Here is a 25770-nt window from a genome sequence, read left to right as displayed (position 1 = left end):
AGGAGCCACATGCCCGGGGAACTGTCAGCCCTGGAGGGTGAGATGTAGTAAAGGATTTTAAATACCTATAGTCTCATGGGCACTCTGGTGGAGTGGGCTCTCTGGCTGTGCTTTGGGGTTGCCCCTCAGTTTACCTCTTTGAAGAAGGGAGCAAAATGCTAAGTAGATTAAGGGTGCCCTTCCTTCTGTCTTCTGCAGGGCTGTCTCCCCTGCCTCCACGATGAGGGCCTTGGGGGAGTTCCATCACCTAGCACAGCATCTAGCACGTGGCAGGCACTCAGTACGCCTATACTGAAGGATACACTTTGAAAGAGAGAATATGGCTGCCCACTGAAGCTCTGCACGTGGATGAGATGACCCAGGAGTGTGCAGAGTGAGGCGAGGGCCCACTGGAGCTCTAAGGAGCATCAGCATAAAGGAAAGCCCTCAGAGGAGAGGAAGGAGAGAACTCTGAAGCGGGAGGGGAGTTAGTTAGGAGAGAGGGTGGGACAGCCAGCCTCCCACATGGCCTGTGACCTGTCCTCACTTCAGATGCCTCAGAAACCAAAGAAGGCAGATGTTCATGGTTCCCACTGAGGCCCTGGCATTCCCAGGACCCCCACGCCCCCAACTCTGCAAATCCAGGATCCTATTATCACTGACACCCCATCAGAAGAGGGAAAAGCACTCTAGGACCTGGAGTGCCTCACATTTATGGAAAGATGGCAATCAAACCCGAGCTCACCTGAGCCAGGCCAAAACCCTGCGTGAAGGCACGTGGGAAGGGAGGGTCTGTGTGCAAAGTGGAGGTGCTCATGGAATGCCTCAGCCTCGACCAGGACGTGGGCAGAGGGGATGAAGAGGGGTCTAGTATGTCTGGGACTCGCGTCTGTTCCCACTGATAGGTCTGGTCATACCTGCATGTGTAAGCCACCCGCACAGCGGGCCGGTTGTTTGCTGGAAATGGTGTGTGCAGTAGGAGTGTCCTGAGTGCCCGTGAGCACATGGCATGGCGGAGTCGCATGTGCAGTTTGTGTCTGTGCAAACGTGTGAGGGTGGTGTGTACACGTGTGTATGTGAGAGGAAGGTGACCTCTGGCCCAGGTGCGTGTGCCCATCGAGGGTGAGGACCGCAGAACTCTCCACTGACCAGCATGTTCTCCTGCGGGTGGAGCATCAGCTGCTGGCCCCCTGCTGCCGTCTCCTCTTCACACGCCTGGTCCCGGCCAGGGCCAGAAGCTCTGTGGCTGCGGCCAGCCCCATCTTGAGAAACAGAGAAGGGCTTGGAGACCAGGAGCCGGAAGTACTGTGGGATTTCTGTGGTGTTGGTCAGCTTCAGGTGGTGGGTGGTAACCAGCTCACTCAGCACCTGGAAGGCCACAGAGGTGGGGGAGGCTGGGGATGCATCTCCCCCCTCCTGGAGCCCATGGCTCTGGGGTGGGGGGGCACTGGGGAGGGGGGCCTCAGACTGTAAGACCTGTGCCTCAGAAGGGCCTATAGGGACACCTGAGGTCCAGGCAAATTGGCAGGGCCAGGGGGTGCAGCACACTCACCCGAGAACAGGGCTGCTCGAGGATGAGGTCGCTGGCCTGGTGCCGGAATTCCATGCCACTGCCGTAGTCCAACTCCACACTTAGCCTACCAGCGACAGGCATCGCTGGGCCTCGGGGACCTCCTGGCCATCCCTACCCTGCTTATCTGGCCCTGGCCAGCCTTTCCCTGGGTTCACCTGCTGGTATCTCCTCTCTCCCATTCCCGTCCTCTTGCTCCCAGAACCCTCTCTGGTCCCTACCAGTGCCCGGTATAGGTGCTCCCCACAGGCGGTGGAGGGAGGCCGGGCAGCGCAGCTAACTCACTGTGCGGGCCTCACGTAGCCATGCAGATCCAGCCTCAGGGGTCCCACAGCAAAGTCCTGCAGGCGATGCCTCCTCCCCGAAAGCTCTCTTTCCACCTACCAAGCCCAAGCCTGATCACTGGCAGTCCGAGCTGAGCAGGCAGCATGCTACCCAGGAGAGAGGCAGTGGCTCCACCCCAGGCCAGGAGGGCTCACCTCGTTGTCCAAGCTCATGAAGCCCAGAGCATAGCCAATACACTCCACCTTGTGCAGGATATCAGGGCCGAGGACCATGGGTGTAAAGGAGATGTAGATGCTGCTGCTGCCCCCAGCAGGGACCACCTGGCACAGACATAGCAGTCTCAGCACTGCCCCATGCCCACTGGCCAGCCAGTGGGGACCGTGAGGCAGCTCTCAGCCCTGCCCTGACTCACCACCTGCTTGGGGCTGACACAGTACAGGTGGTCAGAGGGCACCCCCTCGTGCCCCTGCAGGACGACTGAGATGATCTTCTGTGAGGCCCTGTCACCGGAGCTGCCCTCGGCCTGTTGTCAAGGAGTCGCTGAGGCTTACACAGGCTCAAGGCCCACTGGCCACATCCCAGCAGCCAGCCTGCCCCGCCCTGCCACCTCTGCTCACAGATTGGGCAGCTTCCTGGCTGGAGTCGGACACACTGGAGGGACTTGGGGACCCGAAGGAGCTGCTGCTCTCAGGGCATGTGAGGTCATTCCCAGCTTGGTCATGCAGCGGGAAACGTGGCCCGTAGAACACCAGCAGCTCCACCAGCCGGTCCTCCTTGTCTTCCGGAGCATAGGTCTCCCAGTCCAGGCGGATGTCTGGGGCAGACGGGAGAGGGGTGAGGAAGGAGTAAGCGAATCTTCTCTGGGCCCCACATTCCCGCAGCCCCTCAGACGCTGCCCATTCTCCCATACTCAGGGTAGGGGGTGGCCTTGCTTCCTGTATAATGCCACTTCCAGGCAATTTTTGTTTTAAAAAAGTCTATAGGCTTGTGCCCTCTGGCTCTATCACCTCTAGCCCTCCGGATCACAAGACCAGGTCTTCATATCCAAATGCAGGAATCCAGGTACTCTGTGTTCTCCCCACAGCCTCCTCTCCTTCTGGCCTATTTGCTGACTTCCCTGGGCCCCCCAACCACTGTATCCCCATCTTCTCCCCCTCCATCCATCAGTTCCCATCTCCATTCACTTCCTTCCTCAGCCAGGCTAGTCTCTGGGGCCACCATGTCAATTTTTGTCTTGCCAGGATTCTCATATCTCTCTTTGCCCCCATCCTTCTACCCACCTTGTAAAACCTAATCCTGGATGAACTGACTCTCGGCCCCACTGGAGAAAGTCCCCCACTTTCCGAACAGCTTGCTACCCCTATAAATCTATCCCCAACCTAAGCAGTGTCCTCACTGCCCATCACTCTGTTTCCTACTCAGCTCTCCCTGCCAACCACTGTCACGCCTTTCCTGCTCTCCTCTGACATCTCCACTTCCTCCCTGACATTCAGCTGTTGGCCCCACCTCACCTCCCACAAACCCCCAAATCAGGAAATCCCAACCCCCCATGTCTATCCACCTGCATCTGTCCCATGTCTCCCTCCCCTCCTGCCTTCAATCCTGCCTTCGCCCACCTTCTCAGGGGCCAGCCACATCCAGTCTCCCCTCTCTCCTAGCTGCTTCCCAGCAGCACTTAAACGAGATCAGGTCTCCCCACCTTGAACAAGTTTCCCTCTGCCAGAAGACCTCTCCAGTACCACGACCTCCCCCTGCCCCCCACAGCATGCATATAGGACAAACCGTCCATCATCGCCTGCCCTCTGCAGCTCTCACCCACCCCCAGTTAACATCTGACTCACTGGCTCGGCCCCGGGGAATACCTGGTGAGCACGTGCCCAAGGTTCTGGATCTTGTAGTTCTTTGGGTCATTACCTGGCATCTGCCTCTTACACCCACCAAATCACTCTCACCAAGGCCACCAGTGACCTCCACCCCTGCAGTTCAGTGGGCAATCTCACTTTCAAGTAAAGTTAGAGAAATGTGTGTGTGGTGGTGAGCCCCAAGGAGGAAGGTAACCACTAAAGGAAAGGAGAGAAGAGAAATTTCAAATTCAAGGGGAAAACAGAGGAAAGTCACAAAAAGAGGAAAGGAGAAAAATAACAAAGTAAAATCATAAAATAAGATGGGAGACTCACAGGGATTGACTGACTTTTCCTATTAAAAGAGAATGTCAGGTTGGGTTTTTTAAAAGCTCAGCCCTCTGTCGTTTACAAAGAAACACACATCAAAGTTATCAAGGGTGAAAACAGAGGGACGGGCAAAGAGATACTGGGCAAATGCCGTATGCAATGAGGGGCAGCAATGTTACTACAAGGCAAGGTGGGATTTAAGCACTGAGGGGGCCAAGAGGAACCTTATGGGGTCATAAAAGCATCCTTTATGAGGAAGATTTGGTTCTCAAATGCATCGAACACATACCAGCTAAAAACATAAAGCAAAACTACTGGAAATGCCAGGAGAACTTGATAAAGATCTGATTGCAGTGGTCAACTTCAAGACACCCTTTCCAAATTGCACAGATCTCGTAGACGAAAATAAGCAAGGTCACAGAGCGGCGGCTCTCTGCCCCCCAGCTGCACATTCCTTGGACTCACCCGAGAAGCTTAAAAATCAGTGCCCAGGCCCTGTCCCTAGAGACTGGTTCAGTCAGTGGGGTGGCCCAGCCCTGGATCCCTTAAATCCTCCCTAGGGACTGACTGCGGCCAGGCTGGTTCTGAGCTGGCACAGCTCTTCCTTTGGCCCACTCTTCATTCCTGTATGTGCCCCCTAGGCCAAGTTGGCTCACCCTTCCCCCTGAACTCAGCCTGAATGCCCCTCCACAGGGGAGCCTGGACCCCCTCGATACGGTCCCCCAGCACTCTGGCCTTCCCCTTTAGTCACACTCAATGCACTCAACACACCAGCAGCCCACAGTCACGTCTGTCTCGCCCATCAGGATGGAAGCCTCTCAGTAGAGACCCAGTTGTCCTGTTCCCTCTGCACCCGCAGCTCCTTGCACAGCACCTGGCATGCAGCTCAGGTACTGCTGGCTGATGGAATGAGAAAAAGTGTCCCCTGCAAGTGTCTGTCCCTCTGCAAAGTGAACCCGACGAGAGTAGGGCATCTGTGGCCCCATGGACACAGAAGACCTCAGGTTGGCAATGGCAAGTCTTGTCCTCGAGGAAAGAAGTGGCTCTCTCTGACAACTCCTGACTGGCTTGGTCATTCCTCACCTTGGCCCTCAGGGGTCTCCCTCAGTAACCACAGCCCACCTGGACTCCTGGGTCCTGGTCATGGGCTATCAGCTTCCCCTAGCCCCATCTTCCCTCCCAGCCTGGCCCACCATATGGCACAGGCTGTAGCGAGAGCCCCAATTTCTCTCGTGAGTCTCTCACCACAGGGGCTGGAGTTATTCAGGCGAAGGACCCGGGTGACTGTGTCTCCTCCAGACACCTGGGTGCCAAACCTGGAGACGGGAAACCAGGTTCAGCACAGCCACAGCACACAGTGAGGCAGGGTTACTTCAGAGAGGAGGGCTAGGGATGGGGGCTCAGGCAGGGAGGAGGCCCCACGGTGGTCTGTCCTCCTCCTGGAGTCACCAAGACCCATGGCAGGAGGCCTTCTCCACGTGAACTGTGACCCAGGGCTGCTCACTGCCCAGATAACTCCCATTCCCCCACCCCCACCACCCTATGACTGCACCAACTGACCATACAGATACCAGCTCAGTTGGTGTGAGAAGCCCCAGGTCTGGCACTGACCTTGGGCCACACTGACTACTCGCTACGTCTGTCTCCCAGAAGCCCTTTGTACAGATAACGGCCGTGGCCCCTGAGGCATGGGACTTTGCAGTCCTGTCCTGGGACTTTACTGCTGGGTAGCACCAAGTGGCCCTGGGCCAGCTGGAGAGCAACAAGTTGGTGTGGGCAGCCCAGGCTGGAGGCCAGAGGGTTTCCGGGGGGCAGGGGATGAGGCCAGGGGTGAGGCACCTGATGGTAGGCTCCTTCTGGAACTGGTGAGTGGTGTAGTAGGTGGTCCTCAGGGAGCTGATGGGGCAGCCCACCACTGCCATGTGCACCGGGATGACTGCGGGTGGCAGGTCTCCTACCTGCAAACACACACCGATCCCTTGTCACTCTTGTCACCAGCTGCCACTGCATTCCTTGGCTCCCCATTCCCTCTGTGCAAGGCCTTCCTTCCTCCAGGCACAGCTTGGTCCCAGCTGGGCCCAGACTCATTCCCCACTCTCCAATGCTCACCCCAGACCCCCCAAAGGCCTGAGGCTGCCTCACTTCCCAGGCCCGCGACCTGACAGATCTCTTGGCCTGACCGTCTTTGGCCTCTTATGGCCCCTTTGATCAAATTTTTGTATCTTTTAAGTGGAAATAACTTTATTATTTTTCTCTGCTAATAAAAAGTAATAATTGCTTTTTTTCCCCTCCCCCATGTTTATTTTTTTAATTTAAAATATAGACAGTGGGCCAGCCCCGTGGCTTAGCGGTTAAGTGCACGTGCTCCGCTACTGGCAGCCCAGGTTCGGATCCTGGGCGCGCACTGATGCAACGCTTCTGTGGCCATGCTGAGGCCGCATCCCACATGCAGCAACTAGAAGGATGTGCAACCATGACATACAACTATCTACTGGGGCTTTGGGGAAAAAAAAAAAAAAGGAGGAAGATTGGCAATAGATGTTAGCTCAGAGCCGGTCTTCCTCAGCAAAAAGAGGAGGATTAGCATGGATGTTAGCTCAGGGCTGATCTTCCTCACAAAAAATAAATAAATAAATAAATAAAACAGAGAGAGTGTTGGGCCGGCCCTGTGGCTTGGCGGTTAAGTGCATGTGCTCCGCTGCTGGCGGCCCAGGTTCGGATCCCGGGCGCGCACCGACGCACCGCTTCTCTGGCCATGCTGGGGCCACGTCCCACATACAGCAACTGGAAGGATGTGCAGCTATGACATACAACTATCTACTGGGGTTTTGGGGGGGAAAATAAATAAATAAAATTATTAAAAAAAAAACATGAATAAGATTAATATAAAAGAAAGTACATTAAAAAAAAAATAGAAAGAGTGATAATCACCCATTATCCTACCCCAGTCCTCAGCATGACTGTCAACATTTTAGTGTACAGCTGTCTAGACAGGCTCCTTTTGTGAACACAAACACAGATATAAATGAGCAGACTGGGCACGCTTTTGTTTTGGTAATCTTCTCTTTTAACAACGTATGATAATTTTACTAATGAAGGTTTCCAGCATCATTTAACAGGCTGTACAGAATTCCACCGTACGGCTGTAGCCCAATATTTTTACCCAATCTTCTACTGGTGGATATGTATGCTTAGGTTGTTTCCTTTTCTTTTTCCTCTGTTATAAACAATCTGAGAAGAAAAGGAAACCTGGGATGAAGTGATTTGCTTCCCCATCCCCTTCTCTCCCTAGGGAAACTTTAAATGTGCGAACCCAGCACATCCCCAAAGTGCCTCCAAAGGGCAGCACACATTTCCCGCCCATGCCCACAGTGCCCGAGGACACTCTGTCCCCTGTGCCTTCACCAACAACTTTTATTTTATTCGTTTTTTTTTTTTTTGTGGGGAAGATCACCCTTGAACAAACCTCTGATGCCAATCCTCCTCTTTTTTGCTGAGGAAGATTGGCCCTGGGCTAACATCTGTGCCCATCTTCCTCTACTTTATATGGGACACCACCACAGCCTGGCTTGACAAGCAGTGTGTCAGTGCGCGCCCAGGATCCGAACCTGCGAACCCCGGGCCACCGAAGCAGAGCGCACACACTTAACTGCTGTGCCACTGGGCTGGCCCCCCAACAACTTTTAAACCTTGCTAATCTCACAAAAACAAGTATTTCAGTGCTACTTTAATTCTCACTTCTTCAATTACCAGTGATGGTGGCATATTTTTATATGTTCATCAGCCGTCTGTATTTGTCATTTTTGGATTGCCTATTCAAACCCTTTGCCCACTTGGGATGATTTGCTCCACTTTATTGTTAGTTAGTTAAGAACTTTTTGTATATTAAGGTGATCAACACTTTGTCAAACATAATACAAACAACTTAAAGAAAATATCTACTATAATTAACCCGTCCAATATACTAAATGGTTCAAGAAAATCTTCTACGCAATAACAAAATAGTGTAGAATAATGTACATCTTTCACCCCTCCATACTAAACTAGGAGATGATGCTGGCATTGTCTATCTTATTCATCCCGGTATCCTCCACATTCCAGTGGACCACATAAGAACCCATACACACAGGGCCGGCCCCATGGCTTAGCGGTTAAGTGCGTGCGCTCCGCTGCTGGTGGCCTGGGTTCGGATCCCGGGTGCGCACCGACGCACCACTTCTCCGGCCATGCTGGGGCCGCGTCCCACATGCAGCAACTGGAAGGATGTGCAGCTATGACAGACAACTATCTACTGGGGCTTTGGGGGAAAAATAAATAAATAAATAAAATTATAAAAAAAAAAAAGAACCCATACACAGTAGGTGCTCAATTCATGCTGAATGAGTGAGTAAATGAATGGACCAATGGGAGAAGGAATGAACGCACCGAGGAGGCTGTTACTGTCTCTCCACACTTAGTCCCCTCTCCAGGTCTAGGGTCCTGGCCCAGGGAGGCAGCCTATCTGATTCCTCTGGCTCCTCAGTGTGGTCCCAGCCTCATGGGACCTCATGGGAAAAGGCGTGGAAGGTTCCACTGCTCACAAGGACCCCTCCAGAATCCCAGTGGTTGCTGCAGATGCAAACGTCCATCTCGAGCTCAGGGGGCATCGTCTTTCAACTTAGAGAGATTTGAGAGGCTGAGGGCCAGGTGTTGGAGGAGAGAGAGCCTGCCGGGGTCAGGTTCCATGCACCCCCAGGCCATGACCCACCTGCCCGCCCTTACCTTGCAGATGAGGTTGTCCCAGTACTCGCCCCACATATTGGCACAGCCTGTGATGTCAATGCTTAGCTGCTGGTGAGCCCCCAGCACGCCCTGGGAAATGTGGGGAAAGAAGGCAGCTCCTTTCCCATGAGACAACATGTTTTCCATGAAATCTAGGGGAGAACCAGGAATGGGGATTCAGGACCCCAGGGCAGGAATGAGGTCCAAACCCTTAGACATTAGGAAAGCACTGTACTAGACAAGCCACCCCATAGCCTCTCCTTGGTCTGGCTAAACAGACCCTCCTCCTGGGAGCCCAGAGTCTAGAGGCCAGCCTCTCTCACCTCCTGTGGGGCCAGGCCCCAATGGGAGCCCACCCTTCTAAGCTGCCACCTATCCCAAGTCAAATCCAGGCCCTGTGCACAAGGCTGATGCTCTAGCAAGGAAATGGCTTCATTCAAAAGAGGGGCCCTGTCAGGTGGAGGGCCACAGCCACCTCAGAGATTTTCCTAGAAAAGACACTGAGATGGGTCTCTGGTAGCAGTCTCCCTCCCTGCAGCAGCTGGCCCACCTCCTCAGAAGGCCACGCAAGATCCTGCTCTTGCGAGGCCTGGGCTCAGGGCTTGCCCTGGCGCTCTTACCCAGCTGCTCTCGCTTGGCCAAGCGCTCTCGAATCCGTGCCGTCTTCAGCAGGGCAGGAGGCACATCGGGGCTTTACCAGATGGGACACAGAAATAGCATCAAGCCATCAGGGCCCTCCCCCAGACCTGAGCCACCTCCCCTGACCACTAGCATACCAGATGCCCAGCAGAGAAAGGTGGCTCTCCTGCCCCTCCCAGTGGAGAGCTGATCGGGTCTCTTCTTTACCTTCTTCTCTGGCCTTTGCTCCTGCTGCACCCCTACCACCCAAAGCGCCCCAGCTGTAGGCCACCCGCCAGCCCCAAGAAACTCAGGAGGGCTCTGGGGTAGGGACCCCGTCTCCCAAGGCTCTGTGCCCTGGTGACCCCTGGATGCAAACCCAGCCCAGACTCCGCATCTCTTGCCCAGCCTTCTGCAAAAGGCCCCTGTTTCCATCTTTCCTGCTGACATCTGTCCAGCATTGCGTGCACACTCACTTTTCTGGAGCGGGAAATTAATGGCTTAGAAACTCTTAGTGGCTCCCCACTACCCATGGGCTCCTCTGCCCTAGGAGATTCCGCAGTGAGGTGTTGGCAGTGGTGTGCTGGAAAACTGCCTATTTCCTTGGTGTGAATACTTTCCCTGTAGCTGACTTCAAGTTCCAGCTTTGCAAAATGCCTCACTGCGACATCTCTGCCCACAGTTACCTCCGCCACATCTGTAACTTCTCCCTCATCCATTGGCTCGAATACTGCCTGGTCTATCAGAAGCCCTCCACCTCAGCAGGCAAGGCTGAAGAGAAGGGGCCACAGTCCCAGCCTCTCCCACAGGCCCTCTCAGGGTCTGGAAGGTGGGCAGCAGGAGCCACTTCCTCTCTGCATTTCCCCACGTCTACCTGTGAAAACACATCCTCCCACTCCTAACACCAGTCAGCCTCTGGCCGCCTAAGACACACAGAGGCCCAATGGGGCAAACCCCACCTGGCCACATCCTCCCCAGGAACTGCCTCTGAAAGAAACCAGACTTACAGGCTGGATTTTTGGCTCAGGCTGTTTTCAGGGCTCCCGAAGTACTCAAACTTGAGGGTGAAAGGTGTCTGGATCGGGGAGCGATTGGTCAGGATGAGCTGGCAATTCACGCGGGTCCTCAGTGGCACTGTTGAGCCGAAGTCCAGGCGGAGCTCCTCCAGGTGGCCTGGCCACAGCTCTGTGCTGGAAACACTGCCCATGCCCATGGGCACCAGGTTACACGACACCCTTGGCCCTGCCCAGTGAGCCACCTTGGGTGGCGATGCCAGAGCTGCCTAGAAACCAGCCTTCATCCTTGGACTCCCTTCTCGTTCAGCTGCCACCCCACACACGCACCCTTGTCAGCCCACAATGCCAAGAGAGGCCTCGGACTTCACAAACTCCCCCTGGCCAGGGCTCTGGGCCTTGTGCAGGAAAGCCCAAGGTACCTACAGCCCTGTCCCCTGCCATCTCCTACCTGCCTGGACACCGTGCCTCCAAGTGTGGGGAAAGACCACACAGAGGGCAGGGATGGGGAAGAGGGATCTGTGCCCACGAGGGTGGTGAGGGGCCACAATAACACGGTGGTCCTTTCCTGGCTGCAGGACTTGGCTGGGAGTACGCTGGCACCACAGTGCAGTGCTGGTCCTTTGTATGGTTGCCTCAGCCCTCAGGCCCCAGCCCCAGCCCTGGGCTCACCTGCTGTCAGAGCCCTCCACAGAGATGGCAATGGCCACTTGCAGTCCCTGGGGTTTCCCAGAAATGCCCAGAACCAGTGGCTCCTTCATGCCCGACACGGTACAAGGGAGGGCCAGATCGGTCAGCTCTTCCTGTAAGAAAGCCCAGCAGGGGCACATCGCTACAGGTAAGTCCCAGGGCTGGCCTCAAACCCCAGCACAGGGATTGCTGTGGGGGGCTCAGTAGGAAGGCCTTGACTTCTGTCCAGGCTCATCTCTGTTGAAGGTCTCCCCAGTCCTGCCAGTGAGCCACCGTCCACAGGCCCAGCCTGTCAGCCCACACTCTGTCCCCAGGAGGCCCGGCCCCTTCCTCAGGGCTCCTGGCTGTGAGTCTGCTCCGAATATCTGGGCATGCCCACATGAAGGGAGACCCCTCAGAGGACCTCTGGAGAAGCTGCACACTTATTCTAATGAAGCTGCTGCCACAGAAATCAAACACTTCCTGAGTGAGGGCTGCTCCATGCTAGGCCTGGGGCCATCTGCCTGTCACCCTAGAGCTCAGGCTCAGCTATGTAGGAAAGCCCACTGCCCCCATGTTTGCCAGTGAGGAACTGGGACCTGGGTTTGCAAGTCTCTGCAAGAAAGAAGTTTCTTTTCCCACCAGAACCATAAACGATAGCCAGCAATGGCCAGCTACTGAGCATGTTCCTCCCTGATGGCCTTCCTGTGGGCTGCACCAGGGAGAAGCTGTGCTCTTCTTGGGAGGAAGCAGGCAGCCAGTTAGCGATCCCCAGCAGCACCTAGCACAGGGCCTGCCATGAGCGGCAGCTCTGCTCTGGATCTCTGCGCAAACTGGAAAGCTGGGCCCACCTGTGGCCACAGAGAAGGGCCTGGGGAGGACTAAAGCTGGTGCCAAAGGCCAGACGTGGCCAGTGGGTTTCAGGGCACAGCCAGGCTCGCTCCAGGCCTGACCTCGTGACTCTAGAGAGCGGGCCTAATAGGAATGGGGCCCCCAGACCCTAAGGCAAGAACTCTCTTCCCCATTCACAAAGACCAGGAGGGTGTCTGGGGTGGACCTCCCTGCTGGCACAGACGCAGATGGCTGCAGGCTGCCTTCCCAGTCACCCCAGCCCCTCACCATCGTACTCACCTGGGTGTGAGCAGTCAACTCCAGCTTGAGCTGGCGCTCCTCACTGGGGCTCAGCGTGCCACGTCTGGGGGAGACTTTTGCTGTGCAGAAGTTTGCTTGGTGCCCCAGCAGCTAGCAGACACATGGGTGGGCCTGTTATCACATGCTTAGGCTCCCAGGATGGACCCAGGGTCCAGACAGAGTGCTCGGCACTGCTGCATGCTCTGCTGGAGGCTGGCAGACTAGGGGCCCACAGCAAGACCACGAGGGCTGGGTGCTCACTGGTGGGGATAAACCACAGGCCCCTTCCCCTCTCCTCCCCAACCCTGTCTGGACCTCACACCTGTCAGGGGTTGCCTGGACTAAACAAGGTACTCAGGGTGATGGGGAGCAGGGGGCAGCTGCCTCTGATGCATAGGGACGTGGCCCCATTTCCCAGGCCACAAAGAGCAAGCTCCACAGTCAGCCCAGGGGCAGTGCCTCAGCTGGGCTCCCAAAAACTGTGTGGACCAATCTCGGGCTACACTGGCTAAGAGATCTAGCTGTGTGCACTAGAAGCGCCTTCTTGGGCAGGGAACTGGAATTCCCTGAGGACAGGGCAAGGAAAAGTCAGACCAGATGTGCTGCTCCTTTCTGGGCTTTGTGGGGCGAGGGACAGGTTGTGGGAGGGAGGCTGGGCATCTGTTCTGGAGTGTGTCTTGGGGGCAATGCTCCCCTCCCCATGGGCCCCTGGTGCTGAGGGCTGCAGACTTGGAACCCAACGGTGCTGGCTCACTCACCTTGCCCCAGTGGAACTGGGTGGGCAGGAGCGTGCCATTGATGAGTGTGATGTTCATCTTCGTGGGCACACCCACGTAGAGGTTGCTGACCTCCAGCTGGCTGCTCTGCAGGTACACGTGAGGTTCCTGTACCTCGGCATACACAGGAAGATAGCTAGAACACAAGAAAATAAAAGGCATACTGATGAGAAAAAAAGAAATAAAACTGTGCCTATTTGCAGATTACATGATGGTCTATGTAGAAAATCCCAAGCAATCTATATTTTAAAACTCTTAGAATTAATGAGTCAGCAAAGTTACAGGGTACAAAATCAACATACAAAATCAATCACATTTTTATATGCTAACAATGAACATGTGGAGGCAAGAATTAAAAATAAAATACTAGTTATAATTGCTCAAAAAACCTGAAGTAATTAGGTATAAATCTAATAAAATATGTACAGGATTTGTGTGCTGAAAACTATAATACACTGATGAAAGAAATCAAAGAAAACTTAATAAATGGAGAGACATACTGTGTTCATGGATTAGAAGACTCAACATAGGAAAGATGTCATTCTCCCCAAACTGATCTACAGGTTTAACATAATTCTTATCGAACTCCCAGCAAGGATTTTTGCAGATATAGACAAGCTGATTATAACATTTATGTGGAAAGACAAAGGACACAGACTAACCAAAACAATTTCTAAAAAGAAGAATACAGTAGGAAATCACTCTCCTGGATGTTAAGACTTACTATATAGCTACAGTAATCAATATAGTGTGCTATTGTTGGAGGGATATACACACAGATCAATGGAACAATACAAACAACCTAGAAATAGGCCCACACAAATATGTCTGAGGCTTTTTTTTTTCTGCATGAGGAATGGATATGTATCTTGCTTTTAACTTTTTGAGATAATTGTAGACTCACATGCAACCAACTAAAAAAATACTTAAAAAAAAATGTAAAATGAACATGGGAATTAAAACGGTATACCAGAAAATATCTATCTAACACAGAAGGAGGCAGTAATGAAGGAATGCAGGAACAAAAAAACAGAAGACGTATAGAAAACAAACAGCAAAATGGGAGCTGTAAGTCCTACCTTATCCGTAGTTACATTAAATATAAACAGATTAAACAAGCCAATCAAAAGGTAGAGATTGGCAAAACAGATGTTAAAAAAATGACCCCACTATATACTATCTATAAGAGACACCTTAGATTCAAAGACACAAGTAGGTTGAAAGTAAAAGGATGGAAAAAATATGTCATGCAAACAGTGCTCAAAGAGATCTGTAGTAGCTATATTAATAAAATGAAATAGGCTTTAAGACAAACATTGTTACTAGAGACAAAGAAAGATATTTTATAATTATAAAAAGGTAAATCTATCAGAAAAACATTACAATTATAAACACACATGTACCTAACCACAGAGCCCCAAAATATATGAAGCAAAAAATGATAAGATTATGGGCCGGCCCCATGGCTTAGCGGTTAAGTGCGCGCACTCTGCTGCTGGTAGCCCGGGTTCGGATCCCGGGCGCGCACCGACACACCGCTTCTCCGGCCCTGCTGAGGCCGTGTTCCACATACAGCAACTAGAAGGATGTGCAGCTATGACATACAATTATCTACTGGGGCTTTGGGGGAAAAAATAAATAAATAAAAATTTTAAAAAAATGATAAGATTAATAAGAGAAATGGACAATTCAACAATAATGAATATTTCAATACCCCATTTTAAATAATGGACAGAAGAACTAAGCAGAAGATGAACATGGAAATAGAAGACTTAAACCACACTGTAAACCAACCAGACCTAACAGCCATATATACAATACTACCCAACAACAGCAGAATACACATTTTTCTTAAGTGCACATGGAACTTTATCCAGAATAGACTGTAAGATAACTCATAAAACAAGCCTCAATAGGTTTAAAAGGACTGAAAATACCCAAAGAGTGTTCTCCAACAACAAGAGAATCAAATTAGAATTCAACAAAAAAAAATTGGGGAGACAAAAATATGTTTAAATTAAGTAACATACTCCTAAACAAACAATGGGTCAAATAAGAATTCACAAGAGAAATTAGAAAATACTTTTATATCAACGACAATGAAAACATATCATATCAAAGTTTATGGGATGTAGCAAAAGCAGTGCTTACAGGGAAATTTACATCTGTAAATGCCAATATTAAAAAAAAGAAAGCTCTAAATCAAAAGCCTAAGCTTCTACCTTAAGAAACTAGAAAAAAGAAGAGCAAAGTAAACCCAAAGCAAGCAGAAGGAAAGAAATAAAGACTGGAGAGCAGAAAAAAATTAAATAGAAAATAGAAAAACAATAGAGAAAATCAACAAAACCAAAAGTTGGTCCTTTGAAAACATCAATATTGACAAACCTTTAGCTAAACTGACCAAGAGAAAAGAAGAGAAGACTCAAATGACAGAAATCAGGAATGAAAAAGGGAACATCACTACTGATCATACAGAAATAAAAAAGGATTACAAGGGAACATTATTAACAACTGTGTGCCAACCAATAATACAACTTAGATGAAATGGACAAATTCCTAAAGCAATACGAGCTACCAAAACAGAGCAAAGAAGAAATAGAAAAGCTGACTAGACCCATAACAAGAGATTAAGTTAGTAATTTTAAAAGTTTTCACAGAGAAAAGCCCACACCCAGATGGCTTCACTGGTGAATTCTACCAAACATTTAAAGAATTCACACCAATCGTTCACAGACTCTTTAATAAAACAGAAGAGGAACAAACACTTCCAAACTCATTCTAAGATGCCAGTATTACCTTAGTACCAAAAACAAACAAAGATATCACAAGAAAACTACAGACCAATATTTCTTATGAACACAGATATAAAAATCCTCAACAAAATACCAGCAACCCAAATCTGCAGCATATAAAAAGGATTATACACTGTGACCAAATGGGATTTTTTACAAGAATGCAAGGTTAGTTTAACATCCAAAAATCAATGTAAAACACTACATTAATACAAAAGAGTAGAAAAATGACATGATCATTTCAATAGATGCAGAAAAAACATTCAATGAAATCTAAAATTCTTCTATGAGAAAAAAAAATCAGCACACTAGGAATTCCTGGGAACTTCCTCAACCTGATAAAGGACATCTACAAAAAGCCTACAGCTAATATCATACTTAATGGTGAAAGACTGAATGCCTTCCTTTTAAGACAGGGCACAAGACAATGATGTCTACTTCTGCCACTTTTATTCAACATTGTTCTTGAGTATTAGGTCCATTACGCAGAACAAAGAAATAAAAGGCATCCAGATTGGAAACTAAGAAGTAACATTATCTCTATATGCAGATGATATGATCTATTTAGAAAACTATAAAGTAATAATGAGTTCAGCAAGGTTGCAGGATACAAGATCAACATACAAAAATATTTGTATTTCTATACACTAGCAATGAACCTTCATAAAATGAAATTAAGAAAACAAATTTATTTCCAAAAGCATCACAAAGAATAAAATACTGAGGAATAACTTTGACAAAAGAAATATAAAACTTAGGGCCGGCCCGTGGCTTGGCGGTTAAGCGCGCGCGCTCCGCTGCTGGTGGCCCGGGTTCGGATCCCGGGCGCGCGCCGACGCACTGCTTCTCTGGCCATGCTGAGGCTGCGTCCCACATACAGCAACTAGAAGGACATGCAACTGTGACACACAACTATCTACTGGGGCTTTGGGGGGTGGAAAAAAGGAGGAGGATTGGCAATAGATGTTAGCTCAGAGCCGGTCTTCCTCAGAAAAAGAGGAGGATTAGCACGGATGTTAGCTCAGGGCTGATCTTCCTCACAAAAAAAATAAAAAAAATAAAAAAAAAAAGAAATATAAAACTTACACACTGAAAATGACAAAACATCATCAAAAGAAATTTTTAAAAGACCTAAATAAATGGAAAAACATTTCATGTTCACATTCACAGATGGGAAGACTTAATATTGTTAAGATGACAATACTTCCCAAATTGATCTACAGATCCCATACACTCCCTATTAAAATCCCAGCTGGCTTTTTGCAAAAATTGATAAACTGATCCTAAAATTCATATGGAAATTCAAAGGACCCAGAATAGCCAAAACAATCTTGAAAAAGAAAAACAAAGTTGGAGAATTCATACTTCCTGATTTCAAAACTTACTACAAAGCCACAGTAATCAAGACAATGTGATACTGGCATAAGGATAGATAAATAGATCAATGGAACAGAATTAACAGCCCATAAATAAACTCTCACATTTACAGTCAATTGATTTTGGCAAGGCTGCCAAGACAATTCAATGGGTAAAGAACAGTCTTTTAAAGAAATGGCACTAGGACAACTGGTTATCTAGATGGAAAAGAATGAAGTTGGAGCCCTTTCTCACATCATGCACAAAAATTAACTCAAAATGGATCAGAGACCTAAATATACGAGCTAAAACTATAAAACTCAGAAGAAAACATCTGAATAAACATTTGTGATATTAGATTAGGCAATGGTTTCTTAGCTATGACACTAAAAGCACAAGCAACAAAAGAGAAAAATAGATAAATCAGATTTCATCAAAATTAAAAACATTTGTGTTTTAAAGTATACGATCGAGAAAGTGAAAAGAATCCTCAGAATGGGAGAAAATATTTGAAAATCATATATCTAATAAGAGATTTGTATCTAGAATCATATAAAGAACACTTACAACAATAAAATGACAACCCTACTTTTAAAAACGGATAAAGGGCCGGCCCCGTGGCTTAGCGGTTAAGTGCGTGCGCTCCGCTGCTGGCGGCCCGGGTTCGGATCCCGGGCACGCACCGACGCACCACTTGTCTGGCCACGCTGAGGCTGCGTCCCACATACAGCAACTAGAAGGATGTGCAACTATGTCATACAACTATCTACTGGAGCTTTGGGTACAAAGGGGAAAAAAGGAGGAGGATTGGCAATAGATGTCAGCTCAGGGCCGGTCTTTCTCAGCAAAAAGAGGAGGATTAGCATGGATATTAGCTCAGGGCCCATCTTCCTCACAAAAAAAAAAAAAAAAAGCCCTGGAGGAGAAGGCCCTGCAGAGATTCCTTAACAACGGAATGAGAGGCATCACAGGGCAGGAGTAGGCTATGGGGAAAAGAGCAGGGGAGTTAACTAAACGACTGCCGGGAGATTAGTGTAGCCAGTTCAGGGCCCCAACCCCAGAGCTCAGGCAACACCGACGAGTGGGCTGCAGCAGTATTTACCCCCACCCCCACTCCCTGCTGAAGAATGTGGGTGTGGGGCTGGAGAGAGGTCAGGGCAGATCCTGTAGTAACATTGGGCTTCCCCCTATCACAGAGAGAAAACAACCAAAAACATCCTAGTCCTTCATTCCTATGTATGAATGAAGGAATGGAATGATTTGTGCGGCTGGCCAGTGTGGGTTTCCTCTCCTGTTTGTCTTCGGCTGTTTTCCCCAAAGCCCCCATCCTCTTACGGGATTTAGGTGGCTGTGCACTCTGGGGGTACTCACACACACTTCACTCCTTGGAATAGGAATGCTCTCCACACCTACACCCACTTACTCAGAGGAAATTTACACCATCATTCCTTATGCAAATCAACTTCCTCTTCCAACCCCAAACAGGAATGGGCAGCCAAGGCTTACTAGATGTAGAAGAAAACCAACAAGTGGAGAAAGACTCCAAACCAAAATCTGAGGAAACAAAACTTAATTTCCTTGGGGGAATTTGAGAGGATGCTGCATCCATAAGACAATAACAGATTACTATAAAAAGGAACAATCCAGAACAAAAAAGCTTGAAATTTAAAAACATGATTTTAAAGAAGGGCATCTGCCAAAGACTGAATTAGTGACCTGCAAGGCCAAAGACGTCTCCCTTAACAAGGAGCAAAAACAGTGAGAGATGGAAAATGGTGAAATTTATGCAGTACAGACCCAGCAGGTCTGCGGGGACGGTGGTAGCGCTTGTTTTTATTGTCCAGCAAGCTTTCTTACCCACTTCTGGAGACAGACCCTCCCCACTGTCACCGGGGGGCGGGGGGGGGACACGGACACACAGGGATAGACAACGATGACAATGACACTAGGTAGGGAGGGTGGGCATGTGACCCAAAGAGGACCAATCAGAGTCTGTCTCCGGAGAAAGCCAGTTTCATTTTTCGCTGAGGTTGTTAAGCGGGGAGTGTGTGAGCCTGGAGCTCTAAGTGGCCCCCTTCCCCAGGGCAGAGAAGCTAAGGGCCCTTACCAATAGAGGAGGGAAAGGCCAACAGAGAGAGAAGCAGCGTTGAAGGTTGGGCAGGGATGGGAGTGGGGTAGGGGAGAGGGAGGGAGGGTAGAGAAGGCGAGAGAAGTAGAAGGCCAGATAAAGGAAAAGGCTAGAGCCCCTGGACGCAGCAGGGCAGGAATGTCCCGTTACATGAGCCAATGGTTTCTCTTTTTTGCCTAAGTTGGTTACATTTGTGTTTCTATCACCTGCAACTGTAAACATTCTGATTAACACAAGGTCCTTTAAGAAAAAAGAACAGAGATAGGCAAGGAAAGGAAAGAAGCAAAGATTTAATAAAAGGCACTCTCCCTGGGGAGCAGACAGACTTTACCTTCCTATCTAAGGCCTTCAAGGTACCATGTAGGATCAGTGAGGAAAAGACTCATGCTTTGACCCATACTGTTAATTGTGGAAAAGCACATTCCAGTGAGACACTGGTGCTACTGTCCCCCCATCAGATGGTGACAGTATAAAAAGTCAGATAACATGTGTCACTGCAAGAGTGTTGGGTAATGGGTAGTCCCATACACTATAGGTGGATAAAATGGCACAGTCTTTTTGGAGGATAATTCAAGAGTACATAAAGATTTAAAACAAGCATTTAAACATTTTTATAATGAAATACAAAATACATGCAGAAATTACTATAAAACATATATACAGTGTAAATATATATACAGTTTAAAGAAAAATAATAAAAAGAACACCTGTGTACCACCCCCCACCCAGTTGAAGAAACAAAATATTACCACCAGACACTGTAAGAAAATGAATATTATGCTTCAAAATAATTTGGGAAAGGGTGGGGGAAGTGGATGAGGGATGTGGGTTAAACAATATCTGCAGTGATTAAAGGTAGGTGATGGGCACATGGGGGCTCATTATGCTCTTCTATTTTTATATATGTAAGAAGTTTTCCAAAAGGAAGAGAGGGAGGGAGGGAGGAAGGAAGAAAAGGAATATTATTAATAACCTTTGAAACCTCCAGTGTGTTCCTCCCAGAATACAATGGTATTCATTCATTTAAATATGCCACAACTATTTTGTGCCTGTTCTCCCGTTGACGAACGTTGGTTGTTCCCAGTTTTTCACTATTATGAACAGTCCAGCGATTAGCATTCCCATATGAGCACAGGCTCCCGCTGCACATGTGTAAGTTTCTCTGGGAGTACAGCTAGAAGGTCTAACACTGGATCACACGGTATGTGCATATTTAACCTTACTAGGTAACAATAAAGTATTGTCGCAAGTGATTGTACTAATTTACATTCCTTTGGCATGCACACACTTGAAGGATATACCCCATAATATTACTAGTCAATTATCTCCAGGTAATGGATTTTCATTTCTGTAATTTCCAAATTTTATGGAATAAACATGTATCAGTACCTTTAAATTGTGAAATGTCTATAGATAATGACACATACTGTGAATATGTAAAACACGTGTTGCAATGGCTCTCCCCACTCCCCCTTACCTCCAGGCCCCGTTTACCACCTCCAGCTCCAGGACGGTCTGCAGACGCTGGCAGTGCAGGGCCTCAAAGGTGATGTTCACTCTGCATTCCCCTAGAGGTTGAACCTGGCTGCTCGAAGGCTCAATGTTGAAGGGAGACACCTGATTGGGAGGCCAATTCGGAAGAATGAGGAGTGAGGACACTTGGAATTGCAGAAGAACGGGGGGGTGCTGGCTGTGACCAACCAGGGTCCTCCCCAGCTGCCCCCAGCTCTTCAAAGAGCCATCTAGGATGCAGAAGGAGGCAAACAAATGGAGGAACACAGCTGAACAAGAGTCTCAGGATCAAGAAGACAAAAACTGAGTAAAGGAGGAGGCCCTGATGCACTGGCCTGGATCTGAGAGGTACAAGGCAGAGGGTGGTGCCCCAGGGGGAGTGGGAAGCTATGCTGGGGGAGCCACGATGGCTCTCTGAGAGCTCTGCCCAGCCCCACTGAGCAGGCACCGGTCAGGGCCCTGATGGCTTCAAGTAAGGAAAGCTACCAAGCCATCAGATTGGGGGAGGGGAGAAGCTTCCATGTGGCCAGATTTCTCCTTTGCTCTCAGCCGGTCTCTTCCCCTCCCCCTCGCCCCATCCCCCACTGCAGGCTTGTACTTATTCACCCCAGCAGGTCCGCCCCCTCCCCAAAGGCATGCACACAAAGGGAGAGGGGAAGGGAAAAGGCTTAGAAAGAAGAGTGCACCTGGGGAGGGCTCTCTACCTGCCTCTTCCTGTCACCAACTTCGATAAGAAGCACTAGCAGTCTGACTGTGTGGCCTCATGGCCCCAGACGTCATGGCTAGTAGGGGTGTCACTGGACATTCAAAGGTCATACCCAGGAGGGATGTGATTCCCCTTTGGTCTCTTCCTTCCATGAGACCAAGACAGTGAGTGCAAGGCATCTGCCTGGAGGGCCGCCTGGCCTGCCCTCTCCCAGCCCCACCTCCGACACAGGCCCCCTTGCTGGCCCGGTTGGGTTGAGAGTGCTAGTCCTGGGCCCTGTGCTCTTGCTTCTGAAGTTTCACCTCCCTGGCACTGGTGGGAGGGATGGGCTGGCCTAATTCGCTGGAAGAGTGGCTTGTGCGCTCTGGCCTGGCTCGCCAGAGCTGAGGCACTGAAGTTTGGGGCCCAAGCCCCGTTGGTAAGGAAAGAGCCCCTGTGCTTCCTTTGGTCTTTGCTCCTCACATGCATCTCCCTTGGAGCCCCAGGGGTGTGGCTGTACTCTGGGACTGGGTTTCTGGGTCCCCTGACCTGAGCTCATCTAATAAACCCCAAATCCCAACATTATCTCCAAGAGCTCAAAAGAATAGATGCAGAGAACTGTAGACAGAAGATTCCTATGAGCCTCAATTATGACATAAATCTTAATATACTACAAAATTGACAATTATTTCAATTATAAAATGCAGTTATTCTTCACAGTGGAAGAAAAACACAGACTGGGAATTAGAGAATGGATCTGAACTGATTCCACCGCCCATCAACTGTGTGACCCTGGGAAGCCCCTGTCCTTCTCTGCCTCTCTATCAAATGAGGAGGTTGGCTGAGGTCTGCAAGTTTCCGGCTGTGCTCTGGGAAATCCCAGGGATTCCTCAGAAGTGCCTAGGGCAGGGGCCTGGGACGTGGGGAGAAGCAGGATGGGGTAGGGGGTGCCCAACAAGGGGGTCTCTGGGTGGCCAGAGTAGTCATACTTTATTCTAGATCTTGGGCTTCTGTCTAAGGTTTTATTTGAAGAAAGCCTTCCTGCCTAAAGGTACTGCTACCACCCTGCCCCCAGTCCCCATCCCAGTCCTAGCCTTCTGTGGTTTCACAATCCAGGCAGGGAGACCAATGAGTCCTGGGAGGGAGAGCGCTAACTTCAAGCCTGTGTAACAAGACACTTGGCAATGGTTCTTGGCAATGGTGTGGGTCCCCATTGATGCAAATTGTCATAACGTCTAAGTTTCAGAGTGCCCAGCTAGAGAAGTGAGGCTGTCAGGTAAAGGAGAATGACTTTGAAGTAGAAAGGAATAGTCCTGGAGAAAGAGAAGGTACGTTGGCAGATAAGATGTAAGTGTGGCTGCGACTATCTTTCCTCGGCTTCTGAATGTGGAAGGAAAAGTGTGCAGCACTCTGACCTGGAGGGCAAGTGGGTGAGCAGGATGGGGCACCCTGGCAGGAAGCAGTCAGAGGGAGGGTGCTGTCACCAAACAGACCTGGCCAGAGTCTCACATGTGCGATGATGACCTAAGGTAGTTCCCAGGGAGCTCAGCCACCGAGTGTGAAGAGCGGGAGTGTGAGTGGGTGATTTACAACCACCTGCTGGTGAGTAGGGGGTAATTGATGCTTTGTGATTTAGCCTTATTCTAGATTTCACATCACATTTAAATGTGATGCCATAATTTAATGTGATGATGATAATACCTAGCCACTTTTAGTATTTTCTATTTTTATAGTAAAAAGAAAAGTGCTATTTGAGTGCAAATGAATTTGGATTTTTGGGGGGAGCCTTTTGGTTTCGGCCACAAGCCCACGTCCAAGCACCGCCTGGTGGCAGGTACTCAGACTGCAAGCACAATCCCTGGCAGGTTCAGAACCTTTGGGGTGAGCCCGGCGGCCCCTCCCCAGAGGCCTTGGAAGCTTCCTGCTCAGCTCAGCTGCCTATTTTCTTTCTGCTCTGCCAGAAGGAGAAACCCATGTCCTATTTCTGCATCAGATGGTCTAGAAAGGAACAGGAAAATCCAGTTTGGGGTTAAATTCTGCAGCAGAAAAGACCCAACTGCCTCAGAGATGGGGAGAATTGGGAACACCTCGAGGCAAAAGTCACCCGGCAGGCCTTTCCCCTCTCAGGCTCAAGGCTCAGAATGCACCAGCACAAGTTTCACAACACTGGCTCCTGAGGGGAGGGGTGGCACCCCAGAAGTCAGCAGAGCCGACTTACAGCCTCACGCCTTTCTTCCAGGCAGACCGGGCTCTCCTTCATGGACCACACGGCTGGGAGCTGGCTGATGTTCCGGATCTGAATGGAGTATGTAGCTCTCTGCCCCAGGCGCAGCAAACCAAACTGAAGAGCTGAGACGTTGAGGACGAGGGCAGGCCCCTGAGACACCCAGAGGGCCTGTCACTGGCCACCTGGGAATGGGCTCTGTGTCCTACTCCTGCCTCCTTTCTGGCCCACCCAGCTGCCCGGCCCCACCAGCAGCACCTTAAAGGCCGCCTCGATGTGTAACACAACTGGCGAGGGTGAGTCTTCGATTTCACACAGCAGGTCCTGGCTTGTTGGGCCAGGGACACCCCCGGTAAAGTTCAATTCAAAATCCTCAACCTCGTTGGGCTCTGGAAGACGGGAAAAGTGAGAGGCGGAGAAAGCAAGCAGAGGCAGTTTCCTTCTGTGCCTGGGCCCAGCTGTCTGGCCTTCGCTGACGTCCCCTCCACTACAAGTGCCAGGCTGCAGCTGGAGGTGGTCACAGGAAACCATGAACCCCTGCACAGGCCCCTTTCACTCTGAGGTCTCCTTTGCCGGCCAGGCCCGGGCAGGTCATGACCCCCTCCCGCAGTCCCCGCAGTACCGATGGTCCCTGTGCAGGGTTCCACTTCGATGATGTGGCAGTCGCTGATCTTCCCCCACATGTATCTGATGGGTGACTTGCTGTTATTCCACATCTGAAAGACACACCCCAATCTGGGCTCCCGAGGAAGTACCCTTACATATTGAATCTGTACCCACTGAAGGACTGTGGGATTGTGGGCTCACAAAAGGTCCTCTTGACACCATCCAAGCTAATTCCTTGCCATCCAACAGCACCAACACCACTGCAGGGTTTGTGGGCCCCCTATCCTGCCAAAGACCCATGAACACAGGAATGGGTTCCACAGCCTGTCATTCAGAGGATACTAGGAAGCTGAAAAAATGACAGACATGCCCAGCCCAGCATCTGTGCAAACCAAGTAGAGTTCAGAGGCCCTGGGAGCAGCCTCGTCCTCTATGCATCCTCTATGATGGCCGCCGCCATCCACCCCTCCAGCTCCATCCTCCCTACACTCATACCCAAGTTCAGCACCATCTCGGCCAGCCTGGCTGGAAAGAGACAATGACTTACCTTAAAATCTTTCTTCACATTTACCCCAATGTAGTTCTCCCCGGGAATGATGAGGGCATATGGTTCTAAGAGAACCTGGAACGGTTCTACTGAGCCTTTCACCTCGATTTCCAGGACAATCACATCATCCACAGAGTACGAGGGGTCTTTCAGGTTTTCCAATTCCAAACTGAAACAAACCGACCATGAGCCAGGAGCCAACACAGCCTGGGAGCATGGCCCTGCATGACCCTCGCCTCTGTCCCGCATCTCTGGTCTTGTGAAAAGAAAGCATCCCTCCCACAGCTCCCAGGCACCCTAAGATGAGAGGCATCAGCCAATGCCCTGAAACAGTGACAAATGTCTGTGCCTGTGACAGTAGCTCAACTTAAGGCCTGAGACAGGGGCACCTCCCTTGCACCCAGCCTGGGATCTCTACCCGAGGCTGACTGGAGACCCACCCCGACAGTGTACTTAGGGAAGAGCTGGTGGAGGTGCCTGCCGTGGGGCATTAGTCACCACCACCCAGGGGCCATCAGCCTGGCTTCCCACTGGTAACAATGAGCCTGGAGCACAGCTCCACGGTTCCAGGGGGGCCTACAGCTCTCACAGTGAGTCCAGCGAGCCCTGCTCCCTGCATGCTGAGCCCACTCCAGGCCGAGGTGCCAGAAAAGTTGAAAGTGCTCCCTTGCATCAGAGCCTGCTGGGGGCCAGGTGGCTCAATCACTCCCTCCCCAGCATCCCAAGGGAAGGGCAGGCCCCATTGCCCACGCCTCCTCCAGGGCCCAGTCCCTGCTCACCTCATGGGTTCTGGGACTTCCTCTAGCACCATATGGAGCACACTGTGAAAATTCCTCAGCTGCAAGACAAACACAGCACTCTTAAAGCAAATTGCATTCCAGCCAGGCTGCCCTGGAGAAGGCTGGAGCCGTGGCAGAAATTCCTCCTCCCCTTGGCCTAACCACCAG

At 50.3% G+C, this 25770-nt stretch overlaps 1 protein-coding gene across 1 annotated transcript in view; it reads right to left on the bottom strand.

The window, feature by feature from the left end:
• DLEC1 (DLEC1 cilia and flagella associated protein) overlaps positions 1-25770 on the bottom strand; it is a 69356-nt gene that overhangs the window by 3049 nt on the left and 40537 nt on the right. The window contains exons 14-33 of the mRNA XM_058555090.1: positions 25603-25661; positions 24824-24992; positions 24293-24386; positions 23929-24059; positions 23665-23823; positions 20727-20866; positions 12956-13109; positions 12198-12308; positions 11070-11200; positions 10392-10583; positions 9387-9457; positions 8767-8918; positions 5845-5963; positions 5251-5321; positions 2452-2648; positions 2247-2357; positions 2029-2154; positions 1835-1929; positions 1532-1616; positions 1129-1347 (exon numbers count right to left, since the gene is read on the bottom strand). Coding sequence (XP_058411073.1) covers positions 1129-1347; positions 1532-1616; positions 1835-1929; positions 2029-2154; positions 2247-2357; positions 2452-2648; positions 5251-5321; positions 5845-5963; positions 8767-8918; positions 9387-9457; positions 10392-10583; positions 11070-11200; positions 12198-12308; positions 12956-13109; positions 20727-20866; positions 23665-23823; positions 23929-24059; positions 24293-24386; positions 24824-24992; positions 25603-25661 — 2586 coding nt within the window. The remainder of the gene's footprint in view (positions 1-1128; positions 1348-1531; positions 1617-1834; positions 1930-2028; positions 2155-2246; positions 2358-2451; positions 2649-5250; positions 5322-5844; positions 5964-8766; positions 8919-9386; positions 9458-10391; positions 10584-11069; positions 11201-12197; positions 12309-12955; positions 13110-20726; positions 20867-23664; positions 23824-23928; positions 24060-24292; positions 24387-24823; positions 24993-25602; positions 25662-25770) is intronic.

This window comes from Diceros bicornis, chromosome 2 (assembly GCF_020826845.1).
Source record: "Diceros bicornis minor isolate mBicDic1 chromosome 2, mDicBic1.mat.cur, whole genome shotgun sequence".
Taxonomy (NCBI): domain Eukaryota; kingdom Metazoa; phylum Chordata; class Mammalia; order Perissodactyla; family Rhinocerotidae; genus Diceros; species Diceros bicornis.
The sequence above is the reverse complement of the archived record's forward strand: the minus strand, read 5'-3'. Positions and strand labels throughout refer to the sequence as shown.